This window comes from Montipora foliosa, chromosome 6 (assembly GCF_036669935.1).
Source record: "Montipora foliosa isolate CH-2021 chromosome 6, ASM3666993v2, whole genome shotgun sequence".
Lineage (NCBI taxonomy): Eukaryota > Metazoa > Cnidaria > Anthozoa > Scleractinia > Acroporidae > Montipora > Montipora foliosa.
The window spans coordinates 24062894-24075393 of record NC_090874.1 but is presented as its reverse complement, the minus strand read 5'-3'; the positions used below and the strand labels follow the sequence as shown (position 1 = coordinate 24075393).

At 37.6% G+C, this 12500-nt stretch overlaps 1 protein-coding gene across 3 annotated transcripts in view; it reads right to left on the bottom strand.

The window, feature by feature from the left end:
- Positions 1-12500, bottom strand: part of LOC138007019 (dihydropteridine reductase-like) — a 153853-nt gene that overhangs the window by 116193 nt on the left and 25160 nt on the right. The window contains exon 8 of one of the 3 annotated variants that reach the window (XM_068853692.1): positions 4167-4369. The exons of the other annotated variants lie outside the window; for them this stretch is intronic. Coding sequence (XP_068709793.1) covers positions 4306-4369 — 64 coding nt within the window. The 3' untranslated portion in view covers positions 4167-4305. Of the gene's footprint in view, positions 1-4166; positions 4370-12500 lie in introns of those variants that run through there. 3 annotated transcript variants of the gene reach the window in all.

Sequence of the window (12500 nt, the reverse complement as noted above, 5' to 3'; positions counted from 1 at the left end):
ATAAAAACTCCTGTGTTCTGCACGAGAATGCAACGAAGAGGCAAATGCGACTTTTTTTTCATGCTTAAGTGCTACTACGATCAAATTGTCACGTACCTTTTTTGTTGGCCCGATCAATGGCTACCTTCCTGAAGCATAAGTTGACCAAGTTTCATTTTTCAACGATGAAGGGAAGTGCTTTTTTTACGCACTCCAAGTCCATTAATTTTCGTACGCCATTAAATCGCCATGTTCCAGGGGCCTGGTTACCAACGCGTAGTTAGTGTTCGCGGGAAAAAGACAAGTGACGTCATTTTCTCAACGCATCCCGGTGACTAGCATTTTTCTCAGCCGATTTTACACAATTTCTACGCACCGCGCGGGAGGTCGCGGGTTTGAACCCCGGCCGGATCGACACTCAGGATCTTAAAATAACTGAGGAGAAAGTGCTGCCTTTGTAATTTCATCAGCAAATAGTTCGACTTTCAAGTCTTCTCGGTTAAGGACTGTCTGTAATATGTCAGGCAAAAACAGGGCTTTTGGTAGAAGAAACTGTGACAGAAAGTGTACGTGTAGACAGGGCTTAAAAACGGCTGGACATGCGCACTAAGACTCAGGCTTCCTCCCGCCATTCGATTTTCAAAATGGCGGACGACGAATGCAGATTTGACACGTCATTGTAACGGCCATTTCCAACGTCTTGCTCGCCCAAGGCCTTCAACTCCAAAGTGAATGAAAGGCACAACTGTTCAGTGCTGCCGTTTTGATCATAATGGCAGACATCGGAACGGTGATTTCATAACTATCAAGCAATCGACACAGCTCTCTTGAAGAGAATCTTTCACCGTTTCAGAATTTGCTCAAGGTACAGTTTTGCCGTGAACTAAGGGCGTTTCGATTTCTCTAAGGTTTTGAAAAGCATTTTTGGATAGGTTATTTGTTACTGTGACACATATCAAAAATGACTTTTGATTCGTTTTGATGAAATTTTTAAATTCCTTGTTGTTCATGGACTTCAATGACATTTCATACGGAACAAACGGAGGAGCCATTCGTGAGTTGAAAACACTTTCGTCTCTGTTGTTGTTGTTGTCTTCGTCTCTTGTTCAGTCACTGATAAGACTTTAAAGTATGCCTGGAGTTCAAAGAGTCGTTTCTCATTCAATTCGTGGGCAGATGAGAGTCTGTGGCTAAATTGAAGGTTATGTTTCGTCTAGTTAGCAATGGTACATAAAACCTGAAGTTAATAAACTGCTTTAGTGTGTTTGAAATCTTGTGTCATGTCTTTCTATTTTAGACCACCTTTACACGATTCCTGCTCAACGACTGCCCTTTCGGCCAAGGATTTTTCTCGCAAAAATCCGCGGCTGACCGGCGTCGCCTCCTCGGCTGTTTAGTTTATGTTTTGTTGTTGCAAGTTTGTTAGGGGTTTTAAACTTTTTTCTCTTCATGATGTATTATGTTAACGTAACCTCAGAAACTGCTCGTTTTCCACCTGTTGCGGGAACCTATTATTTTCTATTCCCTGGATAGCGCTCATACCCGTCCATCAGCCAAACTTCGGACTGTGGAGATCTGAGGAAAATAATTGAGGTGCCGGAAAAGGAAAGGGAAAGTGACAAAGAATGAGAGAGTAGGCTGCTAACAAAAATTTCGATCTATCCATCTAAATAGATACACAAATATATTTGCACATTGTCATTGATCTAATAACAAAAACAAATTGAAGCACAAGAAATTTTCAAAAAATCTTGCTGCACAAATTGCCACCCAATTACAAATGAGGCTCTCCTTTTATTCCACATGCAACAGTCATTTCTCAGCAAAAGGCTCAACTTTGGGAGAAAAATGAGGAACTCAAGGATGAAACTAAAATCATTCAGAGAAAAATAAAAGATAAACAGTTTAGTCCCTCTGAAATGTTGCACACACCCAGACCCATCTTGCCAAATAAATGAAAATACCTTCAGCACAGTCAACCATTTAAATCCATTAATATATCAATATGCACATTCTCCACACTGTTCTCCAGACATTTCTCTATGGTACATACATGTATGAGGAGAATAATTTATTTCACAATCAAGTCCTTTTTCACTTGTAGATCATTTCCCATTTTCTCAAGAACCTTCATGTTTGATCAGTTAAGAGACATTAACATAAGGAGAAATAAAATATTGGTAACTCTTAGGGGTTAAAGGGCTGAACATTCACTAAAATCTACACCTATCAGGGTGGATTCATAACTGCATGCCAAGACATTGCCATTCTGAGTTACCAGGGACACTGCCACATCTTAGGTTCTTTTAAAACAATGGTAACAAATCAGCCTTGTCATCAAATTAATTAATAAGAAGTGTAAACAGAGTACATGAACATTTGCCACATAAACTATGTATACAATAAAAAATTCAATAAGCTTGAACTCTTCAGTACCTACATGTATGACATTTTTGCATTAATTTTACTATGAAAATGGAACAAGTGAAACCTCTTCTTATCTGCCCCATTTTGAAATCATTTTTCAAAAGGGGAACCACCTTTAGCACACTTTTCCAGCAATTTCACAAGGCCCTCACCAGACACTAAGCAGATGGTGGAGAAAATCTATGTGTCCCTTCCAAGATGGAAAGCTTTTGTGTGGAGTTAGCCTGCGAATGCAGATTTATGGAAATACAACCCCGTTCGCAGGCTAGCGAGGAGCATGCACCAGGAATGTTTGAAGATATTTTGATGCTAAATTTAACAACGAAAAAGAAAACCCCCTCACAAAAAAGAAGAAAGCTTCAAAAGTCAAGGGTTGTAGCAGTTCTGCAGAACTTGAGTTTCTTTCGAACCAGGTAGTTAACTAAAAATGTTCAAACATTTAAACAAAGGAAGTTCTGTGATGCATTTATGAAATTATACTCAGCGAATAGGAAACCCAAATTAATTTAAAGGGCATATAGGTGAAAAGACTCTGGCGGGCAGCATATGTAAATATGAGTCAACTAAATGCTTGATAACAAAAAACAGCTTCATATGAAATGTAAATTGAACAGAAGACATTTGTCATTAAGAACAAATTCTAATAAAATGTTGGTCTGTTCAACAGAAAAATAACAGACTACAAAAGGACAATGGTCTTAATTTAACTCATTGGCTCCCAGGGGTTCCCCATTGATGAGTAAAATCATCTGGCGTTAGACAGAGTAAAATACTCTGGCATTAGACAGAGTAAGATACTAAGTCTGGCCAGCTTAGGCCGGTTTGGGCATCAAAGTGTTAAAGTTTGGTGGAGCTTTCTACAATTCCCTTATGGCTGGACAAGTGATGTGGTATCTTGTTTACCCAAATTCATTGCATAACTACTAAACTGAACTTGCCAAAAAAAAAAACAAATGGAAATTGGTAAAATACTAAGGGAAGCAACTGAGGCATACATTCCAAAATATACTACACAACAATAAAAATTGAATAACATTCAGTTACAAGTATATGTAATGCAAGGGATAAGCATGTGTTAACCAGGTTACTGAGAAAGTTACAGTCAAAACAGCTCAAGCGTTCCTCTGATGAGCAGATTCATGAGTTCATTATTGCAAATTTTATATTGGTAACCATTTGAATAATCTGTTTGTCGAATGAATAGTGCAAAATTCAACTCAATCCTCAGTTGAAAACTCGAATTTTGATTGGAATATTGCTGGCTCCCGGTGCCAGGCTGCCGTGGGAATTTCACAGGTTTACTGATTTGCATAATCTTCCAAACAACTGTCATTTCACTCTAGCAACATTACCATTTTGTAATCTTACCAGTACCCTCAAACTTGAGACACCGTGTTTTTGAATTAAAGATTGGATAGAGAAATTAATTTTTATAAAGGCAAATCACGCTTGTTACGACCTTGGCAGATTATGCAAATTGCTACACCTGTCAAATTCTCACGCTGGCCTGGCACCGGAAGCAAGCAATAATCCAATTGATTGAGTTTTGCATCACTCATCCGAAAACCAGATTGTTGAAATGATTCCTGAAATCAAATCTGCAATAATGAACTCATTAATCCGCTCATCAGAGGAACGCTTGAGCTGGTTTGACTGCAAAGTGAAGGGATTGTGTGCATGTTGTTGTATATCAGTTAATCTTTTAATCTTGTATATGGGGGAAATTGTGATGTTGAATATATTTTTACACAATGTTATTGGCTGCTCTATGTGGGGAAAAAAACATTTATCATGGTCATCGAGGACGACATCCACTTCATCCATGCACAACAACACCCATGTATCACAACTACTGCCTGGCACATGTGCACTGGTTTCATCGACATACAGCCATCTGTTTCAGCCATCACATGACCAGCAGAATGTCAAAAATTCCATCGTGTTGTCCCTGTCGTGTCCAAAACTGGTACAATCAAACAGTATAGAGGAGGAGTATCAATTAAAGCTATACTGGAGCACTTAAACTAAGAACCACATTAACCAATTTTTGAATTAACATAGTTACATGGCCACATCGTCCCCAGAGTACAAAACAATTAAAATGACTGATACCAAGAAAAGTTGCGAAAATCTGAGGTATAAAAAAGAGAAAGCAAGAATAACCACATAATTTAATGATATGAAAATATCGTTTATTCTCATATACTTTAGCTACAGTGTAGAACATACAACGTGCACATTTAATTCTAAATGTCCAAATTATCGAGTACTGCAATAAAATGCTTAGATGGGTGAAGTCCTACAGAAACATGCAGAATGTGGCAGTAGTAAACAATGACATACATGTGCCTCAATTTTTATTTCTACAAATTACACCGACTGTAAGCTGTCCGTGAAGCCTCGAGGTTTTTAATGCAGGGAAATTAGGAAAAATCAAAGTGACTTCATGAATCAAAATTCAACAAGCTTAGCAGGCGCTAACTATAATCATTTAACCAAGAAAAACTTTACAATCAATATTTGTTTTAGATACCTTGCAGACGAGGATGAACGTAGCGATAGCGACGATGATCAAGATGATGACAAAAATCAAGAAGATGAAACAAACAAAGGAGGAGATAATGATTTTGTCGAAAGACAGCTCGTATCTATCACTGACAAGTCAAGGAGCTTGTGCATGTTGAAACAACGCCAAAGGCAAATGCGACCAATCCATTCCTTCATGATGGAAAAGACTTCTCTGATCTTCATAACAAATGGCTTTTCTAAAAACCACTCAAATATTAAAAGGTCACAACCAACAATCGCAACCATGGTTGTTTACACAGAATACGTGTTGTCCTCATATCCATCTGTTCACTAAATAGCCCAAAACTATGTTTTAAGTATCAGGATCTACAACATGATAAATTTCGACTCAGGCACATGTACAGTAGAATTTTTCATAAATGCTCATGCATTCCGCAGAAACACAACAGTGAACACCATGTAAAGATCATGAATTCTAAACTGAACGCATGCGCATTTCATGAGAGGGGTATTTTTTACGTCATAACCTCTCGACCAATCAGCCGTTTTTAAGCCCTGTCGTACGTGTACAGATACACTCACAGACAAGAATAGATGGAACTCAAATATTTGTCAAACATGCTATGATTCAAGCTTGGGCACATTTCAAAATCTTACTGACATATATCTTCTTACTGTTTATACCACGGTGCACCATGCTTAAGGTAAACTTGCACACTGAGGCTTAATTATATCTAGTCATCGAAAACGACAATCTAAAATTTGCTTACATTTTTTATGCCTTATTAACTTTTTTCCTTTTTTGTCAGTTGCTGAGCTACAGCAACTTCAAAACCCGGCTCAGTCAACTAATGGCCGAAAAGGACCATGAAAAGGACCAACCTGTAAAAAATGTGGGCACCCAAGAAAAGGCCACAAGAAAGGGCAGTGTTGCTCCACTACAGTACCAGTGGACAGGCAGTAACCTTAAAGGCCCTGACTTGGTCATTTTTAAAGAAACAACAGTACATTATTATCCAGGTCGATCCATTTCTGCAGTGCCCACTCTTTGTAACTTTCCATTTCAGTGTTCTTTATTTCATAGAGCCTTGTGTTTGCGTTTATGCAATGAAACATTTTAATACAGTGAAAGCAAAGCATCCATTACAGGTATTGACTGAGGAAAGGAATTTTATTACCAGTTGCCAACGACTTACGAGTTACAAAAATTCTTCACAAAGAAAGTGTCTAAATAGTTTACTAAAATTTCAAAACTTGTCATTTCTTGGCTTCTTTTGTGTCTGATGCTTATTCTATTACCAGTATATCATTTGAGTTACAGAGGTATAATGGTTCACTGAATTAGGAGTCTCTTTTCTACTACTGAATAAAGAAGAAATCTTGTTGTGTACTGTTAATAGAAACTATCATGTTTCTAATATGAATAACAATGAAACTTCTGCATGACACAAAAAAGAGAAATGTGACTTGCTGGCAAAGTTAAGGGTAAGTTTTAAAAAGCAGGAAGGGGGACTTTATCTGGCTACCACTGGTAAACTTAATAGTTTTATTACTTGAAACAATACCTGTCGTGCAATGGACAATAATATTATCAATAATGATAACAGCTAACAATAGAGTTATCCTGATTCCATATAATAACAATAATAAATCAGGATGACTCTTGCAGTGAAGTGACTGCTGTCAACAAAATCACCTCTCGGTGCTAATTGCTGTCTAGTATTATTTATTAGTGGAGCAATTTTACATAGCCCATGAAATAGGAAGGAGACTACCATGCACTATTTAAGCAATAGAGGACATTTTCCGTCTTTCCATAGCCTTATCTAAACACGAGGGGGAGTTGGGAGAATTCGAGACAGTTATGCAAACCCGAGACGTGGTCAAGGGTTTGCGTAACTGTCGAGAATTCCCCCAACTCTCCCGAGTGTTTAGATGAGGCTATGGAAACACGGAAAAAAAGTCCTCCATTGCTTTTATGAAATATTCCTCAAAGATAATTCGACAAATGCAGGAAAATGCTGGTTTTTTACCTATTGATTGAAACAGATTTTCTTGATGCACGTTCATATTTCCTACCAGCCAATCAAAACGTGTGTCTGATAGTACATAACCAATCAAAATTGGTGTGATGTCACAGCCGTGTTTCCATACTCTCATCTAAACACAGCTATTGACCAATGAGACTGCTCGTACTATCCTAATTATTTTATAAAATACACTAATTCCACTGTTCTCTTTTGTTTACTCGTAGTAATTTGGCATTTAAAAAAATAACATTACGATCTGTTCCATGGGCTGAGTAAAATCACTCTATTCTCGTCTAATAAATTATTGTTGATCACACCTTTGCTTTGAACCTCAAAGCACTACAAATAGGTAAACTGAGTCGGTACAATCCTAGCATGCAAGGCTATAACCTCTAGTAACTTTCAGGTACTATACACTCCACTTGTTTTCACTTAGAGAACATTTTGTGTGAGCAGCATTGCAAAATAATTCATAAAAAATAACATACTCTGACTGGGCAGCATTCGTCTGGGTTCAGTCTGCCTGACTCAATAACTGACTTTTAAAAACGTCATGAACGTCCCAGCATTCTTAATGATAGTTGGGTCTCTAAAAAATCTATGTATCCTATGAATCAAATGAAAACTTTGCGGCGTGAAAGTAAAAAGCTAGCAAGAAAAGGAAGTTGGAAAGAAATTTGGTTTAATATAATAGATTGCTTTAACTCAGGATATGAGTCATAACTCAGGATATGAGTCATATGCCCTGGGGCAGTACATGATGCAGTAAAATTAAGGATGCTGTAAATTAACCTGGCTACTTATAATTTGGTGTCCATGTCTTGATTGTCAAATGCCAAAACGCTAACAAAACAAGGTGCTGGATTCTGTATTTATTTATTTTTAAAGCAATAGCGGTTCCCATTTCTTTCGCGTTGTTGTATCTTCCTTCTCTACTTTATGAATATATTGTAGATGCCGTAAGTATTCTTCGAAAATTGGCTTTTGTTCTTTAAATTTACACAGCCAGATGAAATGTTTGCTTGTCAAAAAACAAAAATTAATTTGCAAATTGTATTTAGAGGTATCTGGTCTCAGTCCCAAGCAAGTATCTACCTGAAAAGCACATTCTTTATTAACAATTTTACAGGTTTGCATCCATGAAAAAACATGATTCCAAAAACAACGGCTTTTGCTACATTCCCAAAATAAATGAAAGAGGCTTTCTCTACCATATTGACAGAAGGTGCATTTCTCGTTATCTATACGTCCTATTTTCTTAAGAAAACTATTAGGTGAAAGTCGTCGATGTAGGAATTTAAAATTAAAAACTATGAGTTTTGAACTCTTGGTACATGTAAAGGCCAAGACATAGGCTGCTTTTCAGTTGACTTTGTGACCGAGTGCTATATTCTTAACACGATCTGGTAAAAACTGTAGATAACCGAACCGTAAAATGAAAGCTAAAAGGGTGTTATCTTCAATTTGACTCGTGACGAGCACTCGATTCTCATACACTCATTCTTCTAGACTGGCGAGCTACCGAGCCACTCTATCAATGTAACATGGCTCGTAAGTGACGTATTAGTGGAGCAATTTTACATAGCCCATGAAATAGGAAGGAGACTACCATGCACTATTTAAGCAATAGAGGACATTTTCCGTCTTTCCATAGCCTCATCTAAACACGAGGGGGAGTTGGGAGAATTCGAGACAGTTATGCAAACCCGAGACGTAATCAAGGGTTTGCTTAACTGTCGAGAATTCCCCCAACTCTCCCGAGTGTTTAGATGAGGCTATGGAAACACGGAAAAAAAGTCCTCCATTGCTTTTATGAAATATTCCTCAAAGATAATTCGACAAATGCAGGAAAATGCTGGTTTTTTACCTATTGATTGAAACAGATTTTCTTGTTGCACGTTCATATTTCCTACCAGCCTCTCAAAACACGTGTCTGATAGTACATAACCAATCAAAATTGGTGTGATGTCACAGCCGTGTTTCCATACTCTCATCTAAACACAGCTATTGACCAATGAGACTGCTCGTACTATCCTAATTATTTTATAAAATACACTAATTCCACTGTTCTCTTTTGTTTACTCGTAGTAATTTGGCATTTAAAAAAATAACATTACGATCTGTTCCATGGGCTGAGTAAAATCACTCTATTCTCGTCTAATAAATCATTGTTGATCACACCTTTGCTTTGAACCTCAAAGCACTACAAATAGGTAAACTGAGTCGGTACAATGCTAGCATGCAAGGCTATAACCTCTAGTAACTTTCAGGCACTATACACTCCACTTGTTTCCACTTAGAGAACATTTTGTGTGAGCAGCATTGCAAAATAATTCATAGAAAATAACATACTCTGACTGGGCAGCATTCGTCTGGGTTCAGTCTGCCTGACTCAATAACTGACTTTTAAAAACGTCATGAACGTCCCAGCATTCTTAATGATAGTTGGGTCTCTAAAAAATCCATGTATCCTATGAATCAAATGAAAACTTTGCGGCGTGAAAGTAAAAAGCTAGCAGGAAAAGGAAGTTGGAAAGAAATTTGGTTTAATATAATAGATTGCTTTAACTCAGGGGTTTCAATAACTTCTGAAATAGCCGTCCATGATAGCCCATTGAAGGCGGCAGTTTGACAAGTTTATGATAGCATTTTTAGTGAAAATCAAGGCAAACTAGCCGGCGGTGTGAGGCAAAGCAGGCGGCGGTATACCGCCGGTAACCGGCTTCTATTGAAACCCCTGTTTAACTCAGGATATGAGTCATAACTTAGGATATGAGTCATATGCCCTGGGGCAGTACATGATGCAGTAAAATTAAGGATGCTGTAAATTAACCTGGCTACTTATAATTTGGTGTCCATGTCTTGATTGTCAAATGCCAAAACGCTAGCACTACTTTTATCTCTACTCTTAACTTTCATGACTGTTGATACTTCCTTTTTCCCTGTACCAAGAAAACGCAAAGCTTGCTTTAACTCAGGAATTTTAAATACATATATTACCGGATTTACGCAAGAATTAATATAGTTCAAAATGTTAGCAATACTTGATGCAAGAGTGAGCCACGATGCCGAGATCTCATGAACATAATACAAATAGTTCGTGACGACTAAAGGGAGCCAACAAATTAAAGCAAGCATTGATACAAACAACAACGCTTTTGTCAGTTTCTGCGAATTTACTATGTTTTGTTGCGAAACAACAGCTCTGTGTTGAGATTTTCTCCAAATACCAATGTTACAGCTGCAGAGGAGCAGCAATATAGTTACAGCATAAGGCATCCAAAAGTATAAACACTCCTTCGCTAATTTCAACCATAGTAGCAAGTTGACGATTGTAGAGACAAGGATAGAAAGTACCCATACAACAGAAATACCAACGCGATATGCTTGAAGGGACAGAGTTCGGTGCTTGAGAGGCCAGAAGATAGCATGAAATCTTTCCAAGGAGATAAAGACTGCAGAAAGTAAAGAAGCCTGCGAGAGAACGGTGTCAACACAATAGAATGATATTCCGAGACTTCGACTTATTTTAAAGTTCCAAAGTCGATAAGAACTTCCCGTGATTACAATGTAGACAGGTAAACTCAAAATTCCCAGGAACAAATCAGAAAATGCCATGTTTATGACCAAGAATAGGCTTCTTTTGCGAAGTTTTTTGCTTAACGCAAAGAGAACAAGTGTGAGGAGGTTTCCGCTGACAATGAAGACATCTGCCACTATGAAAACGCTACATACTGCGATTCCTTCTGCTTTAGTAGGAGGATACATAGAATTCGTATCATTCGATCTTACGTTACTTGATATGTTCTTCATCGTTTGACTAAAACCATAAGAACGTTTGAGAAGAGCCACTGAAAAGACGACTCGCACGTTTGCAAAGAAAGCAAGTAAACGACGCTGGACAAACAGGTACTAAACTGAGCGGTCTTCATGACAGCCAAACGGTAGGCGATCATGAGTGGCAATAGACCTTTTTACCTTTTGTTTCGAAAGACATTATGGGATGCTCAGGGGGCAAATTAAGGTGTCTTTGCCCCCTGGGCATCCCATAATAGCTATTCGAAACAATAGAAATCAAAATGGCCGCCGTATCGGTAAAAAGGTCTATTACAATGTATGATGACTATTATAGACCTTATTCATAAATGGAGGCCAATTTATGATTCTTTTGTCCAAGTGCAAATTAGCCTACCAAGCCTCGATACCATACAGTGAATTGAAAAGAATGCTTGCTCTAAAATGAGGCTTGGTCGGCTAATTTGCACTTGGAGAAAAGAATTATAAATGTTAACGCCATTTATAAATAAGGTCTATTGAAGAAAAAAATGTGATAATTATATAAATTATTCCAGTTTTGAGCTTCGAACAATAGACCTTAATTAAAGTCTCTGTTGGGAGACATATCGGAAAAGACATTCACGATGAGTTTTTTCGATGATTTGTAACAGTTCATTTTTGCAATTTTAATGTATTGTATTAGTAAGCGTAGTTTACTATAAGGAAAATAAATGTGTAAAACCTAAGAAGTATCACCCAAAGAGAACAAGTGCGAGGAAGTGTCCGCTGGCGATGAAGACATCTGCCACTACGAAAACGCCACAAATTGTAGTTCCTTCTGCTTTAGAAGGAGGACACTTAAGCCGTGTTCACATTAGACCTCGATTATGATCGAATTATCATCAAATTAAATATGAAATGGGTTCACATCAACCAAATAACAGCGCTTGATTATATACAGGATATTACATGGCCGCGCGGGGATACGACTTTTATCTTCGAGTGCTGAAAGTATCTCTCACGAGTGAGCGAAGCGAACGAGTTAGAGATACTTTCAGCACGAGAAGATAAAATTCGTATCCCCAAGCGGCCATGTAATGTTCTGTTAATTATATAGATATTGATGAAATGTCTAGATTTAAAACAACTTGTTTTATTCAGTTTCGAAATGATGAAAAAGTGGTCACCAACCGCTAAAACACGCATGTTGTGTAACATAAAAAAGATATGAAAGTTATAAAAAAGAAATCATGATAATGTCAAATTTTGCAATAAAAATGTTAATGTAGTAGAGAAGAATTATATTAAAGCACAAAAGTATTTTACAATGAAGAGAAAGCTCGCGTTTTATTGGCTAATCGTGTTGGTTACCATGACAACACCTATATCCTCACATGTGAAAGATAAAAATGATATGTTCACTGCGCGCGGTGAAGATACGATTTTTTAGTAAAAGGAGAAATCCTGGTATTTCATCAATATCTATATAATAATGTTGGATTATAATAATTTCAAACAACCGCCTGTTGTTTGAAGTAATTACAGCGCGTAATTGAACAGAATGACGAACACGTGGTGGTATATGAGTACACGAAACTTCTAATCGCTATTTGGTGTATTCTATTTTCGGAAGCTATCCTTGGTTCTGTTCTCGCCTCAAGCATGGTGATGATAATTGTGGCAGCCACGCGGTACGACGCCATTTTGTCTCACACTGCGAGGTCACCCTGCCTATTGTATTTGAATACAATTTTTACA